Source organism: Nelumbo nucifera, chromosome 3 (genome assembly GCF_055504915.1).
Source record: "Nelumbo nucifera cultivar China Antique chromosome 3, China Antique-T2T, whole genome shotgun sequence".
NCBI classification, from domain to species: Eukaryota; Viridiplantae; Streptophyta; class Magnoliopsida; order Proteales; family Nelumbonaceae; genus Nelumbo; species Nelumbo nucifera.
In genome coordinates, this window is record NC_142651.1 from 39,636,589 (window position 1) to 39,659,281 (window position 22,693).

Here is a 22,693-nt window from a genome sequence, read left to right on the forward strand (position 1 = left end):
TGGTGCAACCAAGGATCAAAATTTCAATCTGACACACCCCGTACCCAAATTGGGACATGGGACCCCTCCTTTTTTTAATAATATATATACCCAAAAACTAATTTTTGAAAAAAAAAAACTAAAAAAAATATAAAAATGGATGGTTTTTAACTTTTAAGTACCCATACACTTCTTTTAATACACGGGCGTTTCATACTATGAACCATGGGTGCAACCAAATTGCTGCTCCATTGTTTTTAATTGAAGCATCAAATTTTACTCTGATCATTTCAAGATGTGGGGATTCATGCATGGCATTCATTTTATGATGGTTCTTATTTTTTTAGATGTTTACCTCCTGAACTTCCGTTAATTTTCTTTTGGCAATCTTTACAAATCTAGCCGGGTTTGGGTCTTCAAATATGAATATCTTTGTATCCATATCTTCAGAGTAGAATTGCTTTTTTCTTGTTTTCAATTCACCTTTTTCTGCTTCATTTTCTAACAAACAATTAACTTACATGGGGCAGGCAAATCTTATATCCTGCGGATTGTATATGCTTCAAGTTCAATATTGGGCCATCAATATCTTTCTGCCGATTCAGTTACTGCCCTTCAAGTTTTTCAGACAGAACTATTTCAGCTATTATTTCAGTCCCTTCTGCCGCAAAAACTTTGTTTGCCCCCATTTTAATTTGTTTTGCTATAAATTGCTTGGGAAACAAAGCTTTGCCACAAAAGGAGCATACATAACAGCTGAAATGTTCCATTGTGAAAACTTTCTTGTTTCTTCGTCCCTTTTAGATCTAAATAAAATGGAGCCTGGCTCAGTTTGGGAAGAGTGCAAATACAAATGTGCAGTGCAAATGCAAGATCTAGAGATACCGTGTATAAGGCTTTGCACTGTACATAAAATGGAGCCTGGCTCAGTTTTGGAAGAGTGCAAATACAAATGTGCAGTGCAAATGCAAGATTTAGAAATACCGTGTATAAGGCTTTGCACTGTACATATTTGCATTTACACTCTTCCCAAACTGAGCCTAAAAGATCAAAATTTATATTTCACATGAATATCTGACAAAAGGGAAGTTTAGATCTGCTTTCAGCCTTTGACAAAATGGTATTGGATCTTTTAGGCCGGCAAAAACAAGCAAGGTCCTGATACTTTTTGCCAAATGCCACATACCACTGTTTTAAGGGCATACAAACGGCTTTTCATCTTTTTAAGCTTAAGCAGGGTTTTTTAATATCAGCAGGGAACAAAACCTTGATTGGATCATCAATTACTGGTTTAACCAGCATACTTGTGTCAATTCCAAGATTGAATTTTAACCAGAGATGAAAAGAACATATGGCAAACTGATTTACTAATAGAATTAAGAGGGTTCAATATTCTAATAATACAATGCTAAATCTCTCATATTGAGGGAAGTAAAACAGGCAAAACAGTAACAAAAATGGTGGAATTCAGTCATCAAAACAGATATAAGTATAAACACCCTTCAGTGCTTTCTAACATTGTTGGACTTTGGAGTTCAATACATACTCAACTACAAATGGGTAGAGCACGAGGTAGTCGCCTAGTTTAACAAGTCTGTCATATACCCAATAACCCTTAAAATAGCATAATTGATCTTTAAAGAACTCCTAGCTACATTCATGGGAAAGAAAAGTATCTATCTCCAAAGAATCATCAAATGCACCATTAACAGTTTTGTTAAACTGTTACCTGTTCTGCTGAAACATCATCGTTTTTAATCTTCAAATCTTCAGTTGTACTCACTTGTACAACACCAGCTTCTGCAGAATCACTCTCAACAGCAGTAGCTTCTTGGTTATTCTGTTGGTCGCCAACAGTCAAATCCGCTGCATTCACAAGTGCGGGGTTGATAGTAGCTTCACCGAAATTAGTCGTCTCCACCTTGGCTTCGTTACTTAGGATTGCAGAAGATCCGGCAGTCAGCGCAGCAGACGTTTCACTGGCATTTGCTGCTTCTGCTTCCTTAAAAAGAGCTTCAGCCTTCTCTCTTTCCTTCTCCTCCAACAACTTAACCAATTCCTCCTCTCTTCCCTCTTTCTTCAATGCAGCAGTCACAAACTCCTGCATTTCTGAACTCAAACTCAGACTATCATCTTTCAACATGTCTGCAACCAACTTAAGCACCTCATCCAACTTACCTGCTTCAGACAACACCTTCAACATCTCCTCATAGCTTGTGACCTCTACCTTTAACTTCTCCACCATCTGGTCGAAGAAAACTATTGCCTGATCAATCTTCCCAACTTTAACCAAACCATCAATCACCTTATTATATGCAACGGCATTCGGTCTGAGTCCTGATTCCACCATCTTCCCAAAGTACCCAGCAGCTTCGTCAGCCCGGTTGTCCGCAAAGCAAGCATCCATCATCAAAACGTATGTAAACTCATCCGGGTTAACCCCCTTCTCGCTCATTTCCCTGTAAAGATCCTCCGCCTCTGCCACCATCCCATTGCTACATAACTGTTGGATCAAATTATTGAAAGATAAAGTGTCTGGACTGCATCTCTTCTCACCCATCTTCCTGAAAACCTCAATCGCATCCTTAAACCTCCCTTGTGCACAAAATCCGTCTGCCATAACATTAAAACTACCAAGATTCACGGTGAGCCGCCTCGGCGGACTGTGCTCTTCCATCATTTGATCAAACAGCCGCATTGCCTCGTCGAACTTCCCATTCTTGCTCAGAGCGTCCAAAACCGAATTATATGCAACTGCCGACATTCTAACCCTAGAATCCTCTCTAACGGCCTCAGCATAGCATTCCATGGCCTCTTTCTCCATTCCTTTCAAGAAGTACCCCTTCATCAAGCTTCCATACACAACCCCATCCGAAACAGGTCCTAGCTTCTCCTTCAATTCATCATACAGTGCAAGAACTCCATCAGCGTCCGGCTTCTTCACAAGACCCAACATGAGATAATTATAAACAATTGGGTCTGGAGCAAAACCCTTCGTGAGCATCTCGTCCTTGAGTTGTAACGCTCGATCGATTTTGTTGTTATCCACAAGGCCCTTTACGAGAATCCGGTAAGTAGTCGGGGAAGGATTGAAAGGGGCATCATTAATAAGCTGCTTGTAATGTTCAAGCGCAGTATCGGTTTTCCTGCAATCGCAGTAGGCGTTGATGAGGAGGTTGTGAGTGACGACGTTGGGGACAACGCCAGCCTGAGTGATGAAACGGTGGAGCGAGAGAAGATCGGCGTATCGGGATTGGCGAAGGAGGGCGGCCATGACAGAGTTACAGGTGAAGACGGTGGGTCTGCAGTTGGAGTAGATGGAATGGCGAGTGAGAAGAGCTGCTTCATCGAGGTCATTTTCGCGGATTAGCTTGAGGATTCGATTGTGGAGGTTCAGGCGGTTACCGGTGAGGACGGAGACGTGTTCGGGGAGTTTGGGGGCGTTAGGGTTGGGGGTGGGGTTTATGGGGCGTTGTTGGGGCTGGGTGTGGCGGAGGGAGTTGAGAGGGGGTTCGATGCGGAGACGACGCTTGCGGCGACGCCTCTCGGCAGCGGCCTCTTCAGGGGTAGCGAAGGAAAGGAGACGGAGAGACAGGTAGAGTGGTGAGGGATGGTGGTGAGGTTTGCTCAGGGTTTTGAGGTGGGGGAAGAAAACGGGTTTCGAGAGAGCCATGGGTTCGGGAGAGATGTGGTAAGCCAAAGATGAACAGAGCTCGATTTAAGATTTAATAAAGGGGTTTTTATAGGGTTTTGGTTTTAGGTTTGTCGTTCGAGGAGTATTATTTTTCTGTACACAGGCACGTGCAAGGAGAGAGAGAGAGGGTAAATGACTAATAAAATTTAGGGATGGAAGTCTTGACGTGAGGCCAAGGCTCGATTTGGTAGTTGCACTTCTAATTTCATTTCTACTCGTGTAAATATAAATCGAATTGATTGAGTGGTGATCCTGATTTATTTTTGGGAGAATGATCGATACCCGTAGTGTAAGAATTAGTAGGTTTAATGTACGGTCGGGGTAGGTGTTGGTTCGGAATTGATGTAATTTATAGGCTGGCGTGGGTGAATGTAGGTATCGATTCCTTTAAATGTTTATAAAGACCCCTCTGTATTTTGTTTTGCGATAAAGTCCCTCCTTATTATGACCGTGAGACAGACTCTTTTTGTTAATTTTCTGTTAAAATTCATCATTTTAATTCCCATAATATTTAAACAATTGGAAGAAAAGCACTGTTCATCTTCTCCAACTCCACCATACACGAACAGCACTAGCGGTGATCTCTTTTATCTCAAATTCCTTCATATTTATCTCTCTTCTTTCCCTTCCCCTTTCTTTTCTCCGCTTTCCTCTGTTTTTTGTTCCTCTTAGTCACAGCCGCCTCAACTCATTGTCCAGATGCTCAGTTGACAAGCAATTTCTAAGTTTCAATAAACAACAGTTACGAGTAGTGAGTGAAAACGGTAAAATTTACGGCCTTCGATTGACTTAAACAGTTCTGAGGCGATGCTTTCTCCTCTCCTGAGTTCATCGTCATTTTTAAGGGTATTAATCCCTCTTTGAACCAAAGCGCTGTAGAGATGATCAGTGAAGTTTTTACGAGTGTCTTCGCCTCTGAAACTCAAGAGTCAAGAAGACATCATAATTCCAACGAGTAGTACTAGTAGGGGAAGGAGACCATGGAAAAGCTACCCGTGTTCTCTCCACCATGGAAGCACGAAAGTAGCTCCTGGAGATCAAGCAACGTCTTCAGACCCAAATCCACTGGATGGTGGATGCTTCTCGATTCTGAAATTTGATCCAAGTAGGGATGCAGTGGATTGGGTTAAGTGGTGAGTCCGCCTTGCTCCAATCGGATGTCAGGTTGGTTTAATCAAATCAATCTTCGGAAAATCCATCTTGATTTCCCAATTCCTATGTAACTCTAGGAATTCAGAGCAACCAAAAGTTACGGATAGTGATCTTCTCTTCAAAAGGAAAGAGCTTCTCTAGCTGGTGTTCACCTGAGCTTAAAGAGCTTACCCTGCTTGATCTGTGGCCGTTAGCAGAAGCCGCCTTTTTCTGCTTCTTAGGATCTGTTTTCAGCTGCTTTTAACGACTAACAGCCGGCTGACGTTGCAAGAGTCAACCACCATTCAGCAAGATCAAATTCACCATAACCACCAAAACCGACAATGCCCCTTTTTTGTCGCTGTTTGTATAGTGAGGTAGGGGAAGATGAACATTGTTTTTCTTCCAATTGTTTGAATATTTATTATAATAGTAGTATGGGAATTAAAATCGCAAATTTTAACGAAAAATTAACAGAAAGGGTTTTTGTCTCACGGTCATAGTAAAAAGGAGGTCTTTATCGCAAAACAAAATACAGGGGGTCTTTGTCACAACCCTATAGTATGGGGGTCTTTGTTATTTACCCTTTATTTTGTTTATATAAAAAGTAAAATGACGTGGCCTCCATCTATATATATATAAAAGATAAATGAAGCGGAAGTTAATGTTCAAAAGTATCCTTACGATTTTTAATCCTTTTTAATATGAATAATATATATAATATATAATTCAAATTTGAAAAAAAAAAAAACTAGAAAAAGATGTATTGGAACTTTTAACCTTGCCGGAAGTAATGTTACTTATTTGGGAAATAAGGTAGAAATCAAATTGATGTGATCCCATTTTATACAAGAGAAAATTAAGGACGTGTTCGGCATCGTGTTCATCTCGTGGACAGTCATGTTCACGGGATAAACACCCGTTCGATTTGTTGTGGACAGGATCGGTCTATGCTATATCGTGGACCAATTTAGTCCACACCTCAATTTCTCATTCATGGTAACAACTCGTGGTTAGGGCCCATCCACACTATTTTTTATCCTCTGCTTCACACTCTCCCCGAAAGGCTAAAACCCTATTATCTATTTCACATTTTAATATTTTTGTCAAAAAAATATTAATTATTTTATTGAATTTTTAATTTTTTAATGTTTTTATCAATAAAATAATATTTTCAAATATTTAAAATATATTTTTTTATTTTAATTATCTTACTATTGTTTTTATAAAAAATTAATATTTATTGGTTAATATTAATTCATCGATGCATTTTTCAATATATTTATCATATAAAATGCAAAAATTAGATATTTATGATTAACTATGTAGATCAAGGTTTTCGAACCGCCATTGATCCGGACGGTCGGACCGTTCGACCAAGGAACCATCCAGGCAAGCGGTTCCGTTTTACCCCAAACCCGATTTTTGGCCAAAAACCATTGAAAAAGTCAACAACCCGTTGACCTGGGTAGTCGAACCGTCGACCCATTCAACAGTTTTTTACCTTTTTTATTTTTAATTATTTTTTTAATTTGTTTGTCATAACAAGTCGTTCGTTCGAAACTGAACGATCGAACCATCGACCCAAAAACCAATGGCCAAAACGGTTCTGTTTCTGGGTCATTTTTTAAACGTTGGTGTAGATCATTCATAAATGTATATGAGATATACGAAATCAAAAAGTGTGGTGTGGACACTGTGGGTGTGGACTGGTCCAATCCACATAGTTTGTCCATAGTTCATAACAATTATGGACTGTTGTGTGGTGTGGATTGATCCCTGCCACGGGGTGTAGTATGGACCAGTACACACCCACGAATTTCTCATCCACACTACAAAATACCCCTAAATGGTGCAAATTTTGTATTAATTTTTACATACAAAATTTGCATTGGGACAATTATTAGAGGAGAGGAGGATGGCGATATATTAATAATGATATAATAGCATGAATATAATATCCTAATTTTATTGGATTGCATATTTATCAACCATGATTTATTATTTACGGTGATAAAATGTTACGAGATTTTATACAGATCTAGGGCCAGCTTATCATTGAAGAAGGGGCGGGTAATTTGGTAGCTTCCATGTTCGTTCAATATTACTGGATCTTAAGGAAAAAAAATGATTCTCATGCTACTCATTTATATGGGGAAGTTTCTCTCTTAAGATTTGAGTTAATGTCATTTTTTTTATATATCGGTCATTGTATCTATACTTAGGGACTAAAAGAACATTAGTAAATGCTTTTATTTGGGTATGTATTAAACTTTCCCAAATAAGTGTATTTATCCAAATAAATCATTTACTAGACACGAACGAGGCTGTAAGCCATAACTAGTAGAACATTGGAGTGCTTTGATTGTATGATGAACATGAGGTTCCATTTGCTGCTCCAAATCCAAATGTGGTATTACAGTAAATAATATATTAAGGCCCCATTTACTTTTCGGTAAGTTATTTACTTGGGTAAATGTAGTTATTTAAGTAAGTTTTTCCTAGGAAACACTTATCCGGGTAAGTGTATTTATCCATGTTCTTTTATTTCTCATGTAAATAAGGCAATGACCATTTTATCCATAAAATCCATTATTAAAAAGGGCATTATTGTCCCATTCGAGTGTTAACAACTTTCCCCTTAGGTGGGTATTACCCACCTAGGAGATGGGTATACCCAAGAAAATAAACTTTCCCTAGTCCCCACATAAATCTGAAAAAAAGAACATGGGATTCTTGGTCAATGGGAACCAAAATCCCATTGACCAACTTCCCCCCTCCCCCCCTCTCAAAATCCGAAAAACGAACGCCCCCTAATATGTAACTATGTAAAGATCATTTGGTAAACCACTTTGGGGTTGTTCTTTTTTTGGATTTGGGGAGGGGGGAACCAAGAATCCCATGCTCTTTTTTCAGATTTATGTGGAGACTAGGGAAAGTTTATTTTCAAGGGTATCACCTACCCATGAAAGTGATACCCATATCCTAGGTGGGTAAACAACTTTCCCACATAGGTGGAAAGTTGCCAACACTTGAATGGGACAAAAATGCCCCTTTTAATAATGAATTTCTATGGCTAAATTGGTCATGGGTAAATGCACTACTTGGGTAAGTGTTTCTCAGGAAAAACTTACCCAAGAAACACTTACCCAAGTAATTGCATTTACCTGGATAAGTAACTTACTGAAAAGCGAACGGGGCCTTTATGTTACCAATACATCACTCCCAAGTCCCAATAGGCCACTACAACCGCACATTTCTCCCTTGTATGGGGAGGAGTCTGGATCTAACTCCTCACAGAGCTCTCCTCATAACACATCTCAACCACACATCAGAAACATCTATGTACTTTGTGTTGTAATTTCCTGTTGGGATAGTGTTGGAAATGAAAACTAGCTAGTAAGACATGGCAATTAGGGTTGAGTCAAGACACTTTTTGGGTGATTTTGGGTTGAGTTGGATTTCAGGTTGGGTCGGCAAATGCTATACCCTAACCCTAAATGTCCAAGTTAGGGTTGACCCATGTGCCAATTTGGGTCATCCCTAAAAATAACTAGAATTTTAAAAAATAAAGAAAAATACATGAAAAATGCCAAAATTAAAGGAATTAATATTAAAATTCCAAAAGTAAAATAAAAAAGTTAAATATTAAACAATTCAAAGAGTGAACGATAAAGAGGAAAGACTAAATACTAAAGATTAAAAGAGTGGAAACTTGTAACAATACAAAAATAATCCCAATTAGACCTACCAATCGGGTTAATGGATTGACCCATGACCCAACCCAATTTTTTCCAAGTTGGGTTGGGCCATTCTCAAATTCAGGTAGCTAAGTATGAGACCCTAACCCTGTTTTTTCGGGTTGGGTCAACTTTTTGTCGGGTGGTTGCAAGCCTATGCAGGGTATGTTCGATGAGATAGGATTAGATTAGCTAAAGCAGTAGTTGTTCGTCTATATTGGGTTATGTGCATAGAGTTGTTGAGCTGTTTTAGGGAATTGGGGTCTCCTACCAACAACACAAGTTCTAAGACCATGGTTTTCAAAATTGGATCGAACCAGACGGCCGAACCGGAAAAATCGGGAATTGGTCATGGTTCCGTTTTCCCCAAAAATCGGATTTTCCCTCAAAACTATTGATTTTGGTCAGTGAACTGCTAAACCGGGTGGTTAACTGTTTGAATGGTTTTGACCAGTTTTTATTTTTTTTTTGTCAGAACGGTCCAAGCATTTGATTCGAACAATCGAACCATTCGACCCAGTAACCGGACCCCTAACTGGTTCGGTCTCCGAGTCGATTTTAAAAACCATGTCCATGACCTTACCAACTTGATCTGTTACCACATATCTCACTATGAAATTGAGGCCCACTATAAAAGTGGGAGTGTGTGGGACTGCCATGTATGAAATGTGCGGTATGAGATGATTTTGGTAGGGTGTTGGAATGTATCTGTTTTGGGTGCTGTGACACATTGTTTTTAAAACCGAACCGGTCAGGGGTCTGATTATCGGGTCGAACGGTCCGACCGTTCGAACTGAACGCTCGGCCCATTCTGACAAAAAAATAAAAATAATAAAAAAAAATAAAAAACGGTCAAAATTGTTCGAACAATTAACCGCCCGATTTAGTGGTTTGCTAACCAAAATCAATGGTTTTAGGGGGAAATCCGATTTTTGGGGTTCTCGGTTCGACCGTCCGGTCTAGTCCGATTTTGAAAACCATGTTGTGACACCTAACATAATAATGTTCTTATCAAAAAATAAAATAAAATAACAATAATGTTCTTGAATCCATTATATACAATTATGCATTAAGGGGGTGTTTGGGCCCCTTTATTGAGTTTCGGGTTCAGGTAGGAACTATTGCACTTTGCCCTCTTGCACATCTTACTACCTATCAGAACATGGCATACCAGCATTACACGTTTTCAACAAGTTACATGTGCGAACAAAATGGATGTGTAAGAGACCTCTTTTTTTCTCATTTTTTAATTTTAATTAAAAAAAGTAAAAGAAAAGGGAGAACGAAATTTTCAAACAAAAAACCACCACTTTTGCTTTGCTCTGCTCCAGCCCTAAAGCTATGTAATTCATCCTCCAATCCAATCTTCTTTCTCTTGTTTTCTCCAACTTAGAGTTTAGGACCTCCAATTGTATGGTTTCTTTTCCTCTAGCCCTCCAAGACCAAATCTTTGAATTTGAAGGTTTCTACATGTAGTGTTTTAAGGCATGGTTTTCAAAATTGGAATGGACTGGAAAAATCGGGAACCAGTTACCGATTGGTTCTATTTCCCCAAAAAACCGGATTTTCCCCCAAAACCGTTGATTTTAGTCAGTAAATCGCTGAACTGGGCAGTTAACCATTCGAACAGTTTTGATCGTTTTTTATTTTTTTGAAAATTTTTTATTTTTCTATCAGAACGGGCTGAGCGTTCGGTTCGAACAGTTGGACCGTTTGATCGGTAACCAGACCCCTGACCGGTTCAGTTTTAAAAACCATGTTTTAAGGAATTCAATTTTGGAATAAACACAAAAAGAAGGTAGAGACGTTCCCTACCTTTTCTTTCAAATTTAATTCCAACTCATCCATTGAGAAGATATAATCCTCCTTCCAACTTCCCAAACCAAATGCGATTAAAGATGTGTCTTTTACCATGGTTTTAAAAAACGACCCGGAAATTGAACTGTTCTAGTCACTGGTTTCCGGGTTGATGGTTCGACCGTATGGTTCGAACGGATGGTTTGCTCTAACAAAAAAAAATTAAAAAAAATTAAAAATAAAAATGGTCAAAATCGTTGAATGGGTTGATGGGTTGATGATTCGATCACCTGGGTCAATAGATTGTTGACTGATTCAACGAATTTTGGCCAAACACCAGGTTTGAGTTAAAACGGAACTAGTTGCTTGGACGGTTCAACAATCTGGGTCAACCGCAACTCAAAAACCATGCCTTTTACCTTCTTCATTTGAAAGATCAATATCGAATGATTGGGTACTAGAAGAAAAAAAGGAGAAATCAAACCCATGTGATTTCTCTCGACCTTTAGAAATTTAAAACGTGAAAAACAAAGAAAAAGTGGTCTTTTGCAAATCAATTAAGTTGGTTGCACAAGCAAGTTGTTGACCCTTGTGATGTTCATGGGTAGGAGCGGCAACGAGCCGAGTTGCTCGAGCTCGACTCGCAAGCCAGCTCGAATATATATATATATATATATATATATATAGTATAATCATTAATTATTATAATTCTTAACTTTTTAAATATAAAATAAAAAAATTATATATAATTTTTATTTAATATTTTTTCTAAATATTTTTATAAAATATAAAACAAACCAAGCTCGAGCTTATGAACTCTTGACTCGAGTCGAGCTCGAGCTTGAGCCTTATAGAATAGTCTCAAGCCGAGCTCGAGCCTGGTATTATTCGGCTCGGCTTGGCTTGAATCCATCCCTATTCATGGGTCATACTCATAGGTAGTACGGTAAGGTGTAAGATGCAGATTCATTGCATAGAGGTATTGGAAAAACCTTTAAAAAGTTTTTCTCCCAATGGAGGAATATTTTCACTTTGGAATGAGATCTAACAGTCCACATGTATTTAATAAGATAACTTATAGGATAAATTAGAGATATTATCTATATTTATACCATTATTAAAAATGTAAGTATAATGTCGAACTTTTGTTTGATTAAAATGTACCAATTTTTTGAATTTGATCATTCTCTAATTGTAAGAACATAAATATAAATTGAATAACTACTTTTCTTCTCATTAAATCCCTCTCGTTAAATATTATACTTAAGGTATCAATTCCCGTTAATAGTCATGGAATCCTATTATTAACTTCCGATCTTTATTGAAATTTATATTAATCAACCATATAAAAGAAAAATAAGTGAGACAATGAATGATTGTTTTCTTCCTTTTCATCCACTATCCCCTTAAATCCCCAACCTTGGTGTCAATGGTATTTGTGACAACGAATAAATGTTTTTATAGAATAGAAATAAAATACAATTTCAAAACCAACCCAAAAAAGGAGTTATTTTCCTATTTGGTGGCAACTCAAACAATTTAACCATTTAGATCAAATGTATCAACCATACATCATAATTAAATAATAATAATAAATAATTATAATAATTATTAAAAAAAGAAAAACACACAAAAGTACAAAACATACAAAAAATATGGAAAATAATTGGGCACATCTCTAATATCATATATTCATTATGTTAAACAAAAATAAGTATGACAAATAAGAATAATTTTTATAAACATAAAAATACAATAAAATTATAACAAACTTTAAAAAATATATTACTATCATCATCATCATAAAAAAATTGCCACATGCAAAACACATGCACACTTACTAGTATGCCAACATCTTAACTTATCCAAATCTAATGCAAAAATCCAAACATAAACACCAACACTTAAAAACACTACTTTTCCAATTTCAAGGACATAAATTGACACTTCAACTCACCACGGTATCAAATACATTGGGAGTTTGGATCTATTGACCACAACACATTGATGACCACATTTGCCCAACTACACATTATGAACATCTCTTGTAGTTTATATCACCAAAATTCCCAACGTGGGGCTGGTGAATGTAGCTAATAGTGTGTTTCTTAAGATCCTGACTTATACACAGGTGAGGTTCATCATTGAATGATTAAGGTGGCATTTGATAACACTTTTCAGACCTCTAAAGTTTGAAAATGTTGCTTTTCAGACACTACCTATGTTTGGGTTGAGTCTAAAAAAAGGATTTGAAATGCATTTTCATATCTAAATTTGTAAGAGGTGGGTCAGTGACTTAATGCTCTCAGACGTCTTTTAAACCGTATTAAAAGACAAAAATGCCCATTCTCGTTATGCCCCTCATCATCATCATCATCATCATCTTTTTCTTTTTCTTCTTCTTCTTCTTCTCCACTAACAACAAACCAATGGCATAAGGTTCTCCCTCTGCCCTTCTCTCTCCCCCCCTCTCTCTCTTCTTCTTCTTCTTCTTCTCCACTGACAACGAACCAATGGCACAAGCTTCTCCCTCTGCCCTTCTCTCTCTCTCTCTCTCTCTCTTAGTGGTGGCCCTATCTCAACAGTGGCGTTCAATTTTATAATTTTTATTTTTATTAATTATTAACTATTTGTATTTTTATTAATTATTAAATATTTTAATAGTTTTAATTTAATAATAATTTGATAATTATTAAATATTTTTTTTTCATTGCTTTATGGACTTTATTACTATTTTCATTATTATTTTAACTTTTAATAATTCATTTTTAATTTATAAAATTATATGTATTTTCAATTTTATTCTTATTTTAATTTTTTAATTTGTTTATAATTTATAATAATTTATTCATATTATTTTAAATTTAATAAATTATATTTTATGAAATAATACAAGATTGAATTCAAAATTACCATATAGTTTGTTCTAGGGGTAAAATAGTAAAATTAAGGAATTTCAGATGCTAAAGGTTCGATCCAACACAAACAATATTCTCTTCACAGTCTCTAAAAAGTTGAAACATTTTTAATATCTTTTTAACTTTTCAGATTTCAGATTTATAAAACGCCACCTAAGGCTATATTTTGTTTGAAAGAAAGGGTAGGGAAACGTTGTATTTTTAAGCATCATATCTTTTCTTTCAAAACAAACACAGCCTTAAATCATATCCGGAACAAGTTGATAAGCAACATTATGACACAAAGCCAAATTAAAGGTACGCAATTGATTATAGGGTATAGCATGGGTTTTCAGGTAATAATGTCCCGATGGAAAAACGTCCAACTGCCTCTATTCCACGTGACGGGACAAGTTGAAGTTACCTTTATTTCTCGTCGCTCTGTCTGACTGTCTCCCTATGAATCTGATATGCTGATAGCAGAGAAGAGAAGATTCTCTAATGGACTCCATGGCAATAAGTCCCTTATTTAGGGCTTCCATTTATAAGAAACCGAACCCTGAGTTTGGATTTCTTAACAGCAAGAACAATTGCTTCTCATTTTTCAAATTTAACTGTTTTACGAAACGCAGAAACTTTGCTGCAATTCCTGTTTCATATCGACCTCCTTCGTACTTGAACTTCCCGAGGAACAGATGCAATCACCGTATACCCACCGATTTATTTTATGCTCTAATGCCACTTATACAGAGCATTAAAGACTTCGTGGTCGTGGCTTCAGGAATCAGAACGGGTAATGTTCTGTTGAAAGATTTGGCGGAGAAATGGGTTTCTTCTTTGAGAGGATGCGACCTGTGGGAAGGAGTATCAGATGACTTGAGTGGAGGAATTGGGGTGTCTCTTCTGAGCGTGACGTCCACGGCGAAGGTTCGAATCAGTCCGGTGGTGGCAACACTCGCTGCAAATCCGACTTTCGTGTCTGGATTGATAGCTTGGGTGATAGCTCAGTTGATTAAGATATTCCTGAATTTCTTCATGGAGAGGAAATGGGACTTCAGGATCCTGTTCGCTTCTGGAGGGATGCCCTCGTCGCACTCGGCCCTGTGCACGGCTCTAACGACTTCCGTGGCACTGTGTCATGGAGTGGCGGACTCTCTGTTTCCTGTGTGTTTGGGTTTTAGTCTCATTGTCATGTATGATGCAATTGGAGTTCGGCGCCATGCTGGGATGCAAGCAGAGGTAAAGCGTGCTGGCTTTTCTGCTTGTTTTGGCTCAAAATTTTGTTATTTTTTAAGTTCTGCATTTATTTGTTAGAGGTTTTGGGTTTCATTATTTATGTATTTTGCATCTGCTGTTTGTCTGTCAAGACTAAACTAGATGATCTGATTACTGGGTCAGTCGTGTTAGCAAGGTTATCTAGTGGTTTATTCTTTGCAACCTTCAGTTATCATCATACTATTGCTGCTACCATTACCAATACCATTGGTCCGCTGCCACTTCTTTATTATATGAAGTTGTTCGTAGTGTTTACTGAGGTATTACATATCATATAAGCTTTGGTTGAAATTGGGCCTCCTAGGTGCCCAAGTGCCAGTCATCTGCCAGGTACCTTTGAGAACTAGGAAATAGAATGTGAAAATTTTCTTTTGTGGTCAGAACAGATGATTGACGACCTAAAGGCCTTTAGAGATTTAAGATTACACAAATAACTAGTGGTCCTATTTATAGAGTCATTAATATTTTTAGGATTGACTGCCAAAGTGCCAAGTATATAAAATTGATGCTGTTACAGATAAGTATTGGAGAGTGAAATAACAAGTAAATATAAATGAAAAGTTAAATATTGCACTTACACTAATTCAGGATTGACTGCCAAAGTGCCTATTAGAGATTTAAGATTACACAAATAGCTAGTGGTCCTATTTATAGAGTCATTAATATTTTTAGGATTGACTGCCAAAGTGCCAAGTATATAAAATTGATGCTGTTACAGGTAAGTATTGGAGAGTGAAATAACAAGCAAATATAAATGATAAGTTAAATATTGCACTTACACTAATTCAGCAGTGATAACTGCAAGAAATTGATACTCAGCCTCAAGGTTAGGACATGAGACTGTTGGTTCCTTCTTGTCACACTATTGTGACATTAAGTTAGAGCCCTAATGGCACCATTTGACGTGGAGTGTCTATAATCTGAAAACCCAGCTCATTGTGCATTGTAACATGCCAATAATTAAAGAAATAAAGATGCATGAAAGACAAAGTCAAATCCTAAGTTACCTCTAACTGCTGCTAAATAAACAGATGTTGTGGCATGAAGAAACTAGCAGACTGGATTCACAAAGCAAGGAATATTGGCTGAAGGTATTGAAGAGCTTTAAGATGCTATTGGCAAGTGGTAACATCAAAGAGTGGTTTGCCATCACAAATAGCTTTTAGAACCAACAATCAGAGGATTTTGAGAGGAACTTGACATTAAGCATATTAGATTGCTAAGGGGATTCAAAGGATATTTCATTTGCATTAGGAATTAAGGAATTACAACAGGCAGAAATCTCCATATTGATGAAGAAGTCATTCATATGAAAGCAGAGTGTAAACAAGGAATGAGACAATAAGCTGCTGAATATTGTCAACAATATTTCTATTGAGGGTAATGCTTTTGCATTACAGGAGAAGATACATGACCCCACAGGTTGCATGAAAAACAATTATTTAAGAATCAACTAGATTGTAGATAAACCAAATCTCAAGTGGTAAGGAGCTGAAATCCATGATTCCATAAGCTCCATGAAAAACAATCATTGAAAAATCAGTTTGATTGTAGATAAACCAAAGCTCAAGTGAAAAGGAGCTAAAACTATGAAAATACACAAGGAGTTCCTTTAAGGCCATAAGGCCCATAATAGCATTGTGAAGATTACATGTGTGACATGAACACAGTGGATTGATGAATCTTGGAGGCTAGCACATATGAATTTCCTCCTGAAGATTTCTTTATGCATTTTATATGTTCAGTTGTTTACTACAAGAGGGGCAGTTACAATGGTGCAGTACTAAAATTCTATAGTGATAATCATGAATATGAAATTTCAAGTCTGAGAGTTATCACTTTGTGCTAATTTGCCAAATATTAGGTTGCATCCAATCCCCCCTTCCAACACCTCAGATAGCTGGAACCTGCACTAGTTGTTTGTAAAGCAAGGACAAATAGTTATCGCTTTGTAGGTTTTACAACAAGACTAAAGGTTCTGTTAAAGTCATGTTTGTTGTAGTACCACAACTTTGCTAGCTTTGTAGAAGTGTAGGAACAACAACTAATTACCCATTAATTGTAAAACAAGAACATTGGTTCTCCAAGCCTAGTTTGAAAGCTCAGTCAAATAAGTGCTATTGAAGTGTCAGGCAGTCAACAACTATTTGAGTTGAAGGCCGTAACAGCTTCATCATTGACTAGTAGATTGATACCTATCATATCTAGTTGGCTGACATGACTAACCATCAACTAGGTTGACTAAAAGGTGTAAAAAAAAAGGTCTTGGGATGGGTGGACTGGATATGGAGATAACCTTTGTTTTTTTTTTAAATTTTTATTTTTACAAAGTGGCCACTCTCAAACAACCAGGTTGACTAACAACTAGTCCACCTAGTTGACCCTGATTTTAATTTTGTTTATTTGTATCTTTTTTTGATAAGTATTTTATTTGTATCTCCAACTCTGAAAGTTAGTATTGCATGTGTCTTTATATTGTTATTGCACATTAATTACTTTATCCACCATGGAATATGGCTAGTGAGGAGGGTATATAAAATAGAAATAAAACCTAAAATAAAAGAGAAATAGTGGCAGAGGAGCTCTTTTGGATGTTATTCCAATTAGTGATATGCTAGCATGGAGGGCCTGGAGTTGCCATAAACAAAGTCGTCATATAATCAAGGTATCACTTCTTTCTCTGAGAAACAAAGATTACTCCCTGTCTCAGCACATCCTGCCATAACTTTTATGCTTGCAATGTAAAGAACGTACATAAATTTTCTAGTAGATGAGGTAGCTTTAGGAGGAAACTTGGAAGTGATTTGTTTGGGTAGTCGTACAGGACTACGTATATTCTTTAGATTTTGAACAGAAAATAAAAGAAAGGAAGAGAAGAGGAGAAGAGAAGAAGAGAGATAGAGAGGGAGAACTCGTGGAAGGACTTTTGAGAGAAGAGAGTGGTTGGTGTGATAAAACAGCTCCCCACCCTTTGAATTTATATACATAGTTTCCTAATTGTAAAAGAAATTAATGCTTACATGGCAAGATAAGATAATTAAAAACTAATCCTAGATAAGATAGAATAAGATTAAAACTAATCCTACTAGGAAAGCTGATCCTAATCATTGACTTAATTAAATCTAAGTACAACTCAAGCTGTCACACGAGTACACTAATGTGGGGTTCACAGTTTCCTACACTCCCCGTCAAGTTGGGAGTAGATGTTTGTCATTCCCAACTTGCATAGGTCTTCTTCTAACTTCTTTCTCGAAACAGCCTTGGTGAGAAGGTTTGCAAGCTGCATGTCGGAGGTGATGTAGGGGAGGCATACTTTTTGAGATGTAACATTTTCTCTAATAAAATGCCGGTTCACTTCAATATGCTTAGTTCTGTCATGCTGTACTGGATTATGGTCTATATTAATGGCAACCTGATTATCGCAATACAACATTAGGGGTTTTTCATAAACAATACCCAATTCCTCAAGTAATGATCTTAACCATAGAATCTCAGCCACACCATTTTCCATGGACCTATATTCAGCTTCAACACTGGAACGAGAGACAACACTTTGTTTCTTACTCTTCCAGGAGACCGGATTATCTCCTACAAAGGCACAATATCCAGAGGTAGATCTTCGATCATCAACACACCCAGCCCAATCAACATCTGTGTAAACTTATATCTTTATGTGGTCATTTTTCTTGAACAAAATGCCTTGCCTGGGGACCTCTTCAAATATGCTAATATCCTCTCAACCGCAAGGAGGTGAGTAGTTCTAGGAGAGTGCATATACTGACTACATAACTGATGTCAGGTCGTGTAAGGCAAAGATAGAGAAGTTTTCCAACTAACCGTTGGAACATAGCTTTATCTTCAAGAGGCTCTCCACCCTCTGCACTAATCCTGTGGTTCTGTTCAATAGGTGTGTCTGCAGGCTTAACTCCCAATTTTCTTGCTTTTTCTAGCAGATAAAGGACATACTTTCGTTGAGAGACAAAAATCCCATGCTTGGATCTAGCTATCTTAATGCCCAAGAAGTATTGTAGTTCCCCCAGATCTTTCACCTCAAACTCTTGATGAAGAAGTTGCTTAAGAGACTCAATTTCATTAGTATCACTCCTTGTTACTACAATATCGTCCACATACACAACAAGCAAAGTTATGGAAGAATCCACTCTCTTAATAAACAAGGTGTGGTCTTACTAGGCTTGCACATATCCGAACCTATCAAGGGCTCGTCTGAATCTGTCAAACCAAGCTCTAGGAGACTGTTTTAGTCCATATAAAGCTTTGTTCAACCGGCAAACCTTTTTTCTTGTCTTCGTACCATAAAATCCAGGAGGCAACTGCATGTAAACTTCTTCCTACAAGTCTACATTGAGAAAGGCGTTTTTAACATCCATCTGATACAACGACCAAGAGTAATTAGCTGCAAGAGATAATAGGACTCTGATAGTGGTCATCTTTGCTACTGGTGCAAAAGTTTCTAAGTAGTCAATAGCATATGTCTAAGTAAATCCTTTTGCAACTAATCGGGCCTTATACCTTTCAACAGAACCATCAACATTATGTTTCACAGTGAATACCCATCTACATCCAACCGATTTCTTAGGCTGATCAACTATCTCCCATGTATTGTTTTTGATGAGGGCATCCATTTCTACTTTTATTGCATCTTTCCATTCTGGTACTTCCAATGCTTCCTGTATTGTTCTGGGAATGGGAATATTAGTAATGGATGCGAGAAAAGACTTATAGGAGGGAGACAAATGATCATAGGACAAGAACTAAGAAATGCTGTGAGTTGTGGATGTGGTGCAATGACGCTTGCCCTTACAAACTGCTATGGGAAGGTCAAGATCATCTAATGAAGGTGAATGCTCCATGGTGGGATGTCTCTCATTTGTAATATCTGTTGTACCTGGATCTGGATCTGCAGAAGGAACTGGGGCTATTGTGGTACCAGGATCTGGATTTGTAGAGGGGACTAGGACTGGCCTGCACTACTGATGTCCGAAATCAACTTGTCTCCATTGTCTGTGATAGACTCTCACATCCCTACACCTTTGACAACCTTCCCCATTACACCCTTCTTCACTTAATTGGATTGGTAAAGGAACTTCTGATGAGCTACTCCTAGCCTCACTATTCTCCTCCTAAGGAGAAACCCTTGGATAATAGGGTTTATCCTCAAAGAAGGTGACATCCATTGAGACAAATCTTTTTCCAGAAGTGGGTTCATAACAACAATATCCCTTTTGAGTTTGGGCATAACCAAGGAAAATACATTTGGAGGCCTTAGGATCAATTTTGGAACGATGAGGGCTAAGGATTTGAACGAAGCAAGTGCACCCAAAGGTTTTGAGTGGAATGGTAAACAATTCTTTATTAGGGTATAAAAGGATAAATGGAGGTTTCATGTCAAGAATTTGTGAGGGAATCCGATTGATGAGATAAATTGCTATAAGAACAGCATCCCCCCAGAAACGTATAGGCACATTTGAGGTATACATAATGCCTTTGGCTACCTCCAATATGTGTCTATTTTTTCTTTCAACAACCCCATTCTGTTGTGGTGTATGTAGGTAGGTAATCTGATGGATAATCCCATGATTAAGCATGTAGGAGGCTAATGGGTTTGCAAAATATTCTTTTGCATTATCGGATCTAAAAATTTTAATTTTAACCCCAAATTGGGTTAAAATCATTTGATGAAAGATCCGGGTTAATGCAGGAACCTCATCTCGAGAGCACATAAGGTAAACCCAAGAAAACCGAGTATAATCATCAACAAATATAGGGTCCCCAAACATCAGTATGTACAATTTCAAAAGGAATATTGCTTTTGTTATTACTTAATGAATAGGTTGTCCTGCAATGTTTTGCAAGCTCACAACTTTTACACTTCAAACTAGACATCTGAACAGATTCAAATAAACTAGGAAACAAACTCTTCAAAGCCTGAGAGGATAAATGACCCATCCTATTATGCCAAAGCATCACCTGATCAACAGACTAAGAAACAAAGGATTTCTTAGATTCACTATCTTCTTGATGAGCACTTCCTCCAAGTAGGTAGATTCCATTTGTCTCATGGCCAGTCCCAATCACCTTCCTTGTCTCCAGATCCTAAAAAACACATCGATCCGGAAAAAAGGTTACTAAACAATTCTGTTTTTTTGTAATGCTACTAACTGAGAGCAAGTTAGTGTTAAGGTTAGGAACATGCAGGACGGAGGATAGGGAAATGGCATCAGACAACTTGATGTCTCCTTTGCCAGAAATCGGAAAAAAGGTTACTGAACAATTCTGTTTTTTTGTAATGCTACTAATTGAGAGCAAGTTAGTATTAAGCTTAGGAACATGCAGGACGGAGGATAGGGAAATGACATTAGACAACTTGATGTCTCCTTTGCCAGAAATAGGAACAAGGGATCCATCAGCAATGAACACTTTGTCTTTACTAGAAGATAAATGATAGGTAGAGAAAAGTGATGGCAAGCCAACCATATGGTCAGATGCTCTTGAGTCTATTATTCAAGAATGTTTTGTATTACTTGGAGCTGAAGCATGATAAGCTGGGGCCTGATTACCTAATTGGGCAAAGGATGAGGTTGAAGGAGCTGATGGTGACTGAGGAGTTGAGACTGAGTTACTAACTTCACTTTCCAATTATGTCATGGCAGCTCGGACAACAGCTAGGGTGTGTAGAGGAGTGCCTCTTGAGGCTGTTGAGGCTGCACTATCAGTGTTGACAGCCATATTGGCATTCCCCTTTTTGTTTCTAAGTTTTGCTGGAGCTAGATGTGGATGCAACTTCCAACAAGTGTCTTTAGTGTGTTTAGATTTCTTGCAATGTTCACAAACTAGGTCCTTTTTAGCCTCTTTCTTCATATCCCTTTCCTTATCACCAGACTTGGGTTTAATTGCTGCCAGGGCAGATTCGAAAGGCTGCTGCTGTAACATAACTTTTCTCCTAGTCTCTTCACTATGCACTAGGGAATATGCTTGAGACAGAGTCACACTTTCTCTTGTCAATAGCTGTTGTCTTACAATATCATACTTAGAATTTAGACCAGCCAGGAACTCAAATACTCTGTTAGTTTCAACTTGCCTTCTGTAAGCTTGTGCATCTTTCTGACTCTCCCATTCAATTGTCTCAAGGTGGTCAATCTCATGCCACAGAGATTTTAGGGTTGAAAAATAAACAGAGACCTGTTTCTCTCCTTGTCTGAGATTTTTAACCTCACATTTCAGCTCATAATCCCTAACAACATTAAGGGGCTGAGAGTAGGTTTTTTTCACAACTTTCCATATTTCTTTAGCTATTTTTGTCCATAAATAATTTCGGCTGATGTGTGGCTGCATAGAGTTGCACAGCCATGTCATCACCAAATAATTTTCTTGAATCCACTTAGCATAAGTGGGATCCTCCTTGGTTGGTTCCTTCACATCTCCCAACAAATAGTTCAGCTTTCCTCTTCTCCCAATGGTCATCATGGCTGATTGGGCCCACTCTAAGTAGTTTGAACCATCAAACTTTACAGTTGTAATCTGGAAGGTGTTTTCAGCCATGCTACCTGAACCAGCCCCAAAAACACCCTCCCCTTGGATTTTAAACTCCATTATTAATCAGAATACTAGCTAATTGTTGTACCAATCGGCCTACTGGGTCTGTAACAGGTAATAGTGGGTCTAGATGGAGGGTTCTGATTCAGAAACCCTAGTTGGCCTATTGAGACTGATAGCAGTAATTAACTGTAACAGTCCTAGCTCTACTGGATCTTCCAAAGAGCAAAGAAATTGAGGGAGACAAATCTGATTACCTCCATGAAGCAATACCAGCCCTGAAACTTGAGGGTTTTCTCTTAAACCCTAAAAGGAATACAAAAATGAGGGATTTTTTCTTAATCATACCTCTTATATCAAGGTATCATTGCTGCCGATTTCAAGAAAAGCTTGAAAACTTACCAGAAAATTCTGAGAAACTCTGATCTTGATAATCAACTTCAGTCTTGAAGAGAAAAACTGATCTTGAACCAGAAATCTTCTGAAATTTAGATTGCTGCCTCTTGTCTTGATCAAGGACTGATCTTGATCCTCTAGTCTTGAAAGAAAAAACTGATCTTGAACAGAAATCCTCTGAAATTCTGATCGCCACCTCTAGTACTGATCAAGGACTGATCTTGATCCTT

General features: G+C 37.7%; 2 protein-coding genes across 4 annotated transcripts in view; one reads left to right on the plus strand and one right to left on the minus strand.

Moving 5' to 3' along the window:
* Positions 1-1,331: 1,331 nt before the first annotated feature.
* Positions 1,332-3,701, minus strand: EMB1796 (Pentatricopeptide repeat (PPR) superfamily protein). Its single transcript, XM_010268242.3, has one exon. The coding sequence runs from the start codon at positions 3,650-3,652 to the stop codon at positions 1,697-1,699; it is 1,956 nt and encodes a 651-aa protein (XP_010266544.1). The 5' UTR covers positions 3,653-3,701; the 3' UTR covers positions 1,332-1,696.
* Positions 3,702-13,597: 9,896 nt separating this feature from the next.
* Positions 13,598-22,693, plus strand: part of LOC104604025 (uncharacterized) — a 36,838-nt gene continuing 27,742 nt past the window's right edge. For 2 of the 3 annotated variants that reach the window (XM_010268241.3, XM_010268239.3), the window contains exon 1: positions 13,598-14,477. In XM_010268241.3, the coding sequence (XP_010266543.1) occupies positions 13,740-14,477 (738 nt within the window). In that variant the 5' untranslated portion in view covers positions 13,598-13,739. The remainder of the gene's footprint in view (positions 14,478-22,693) is intronic. The other variant, XM_010268240.3, reaches the window with a different exon arrangement.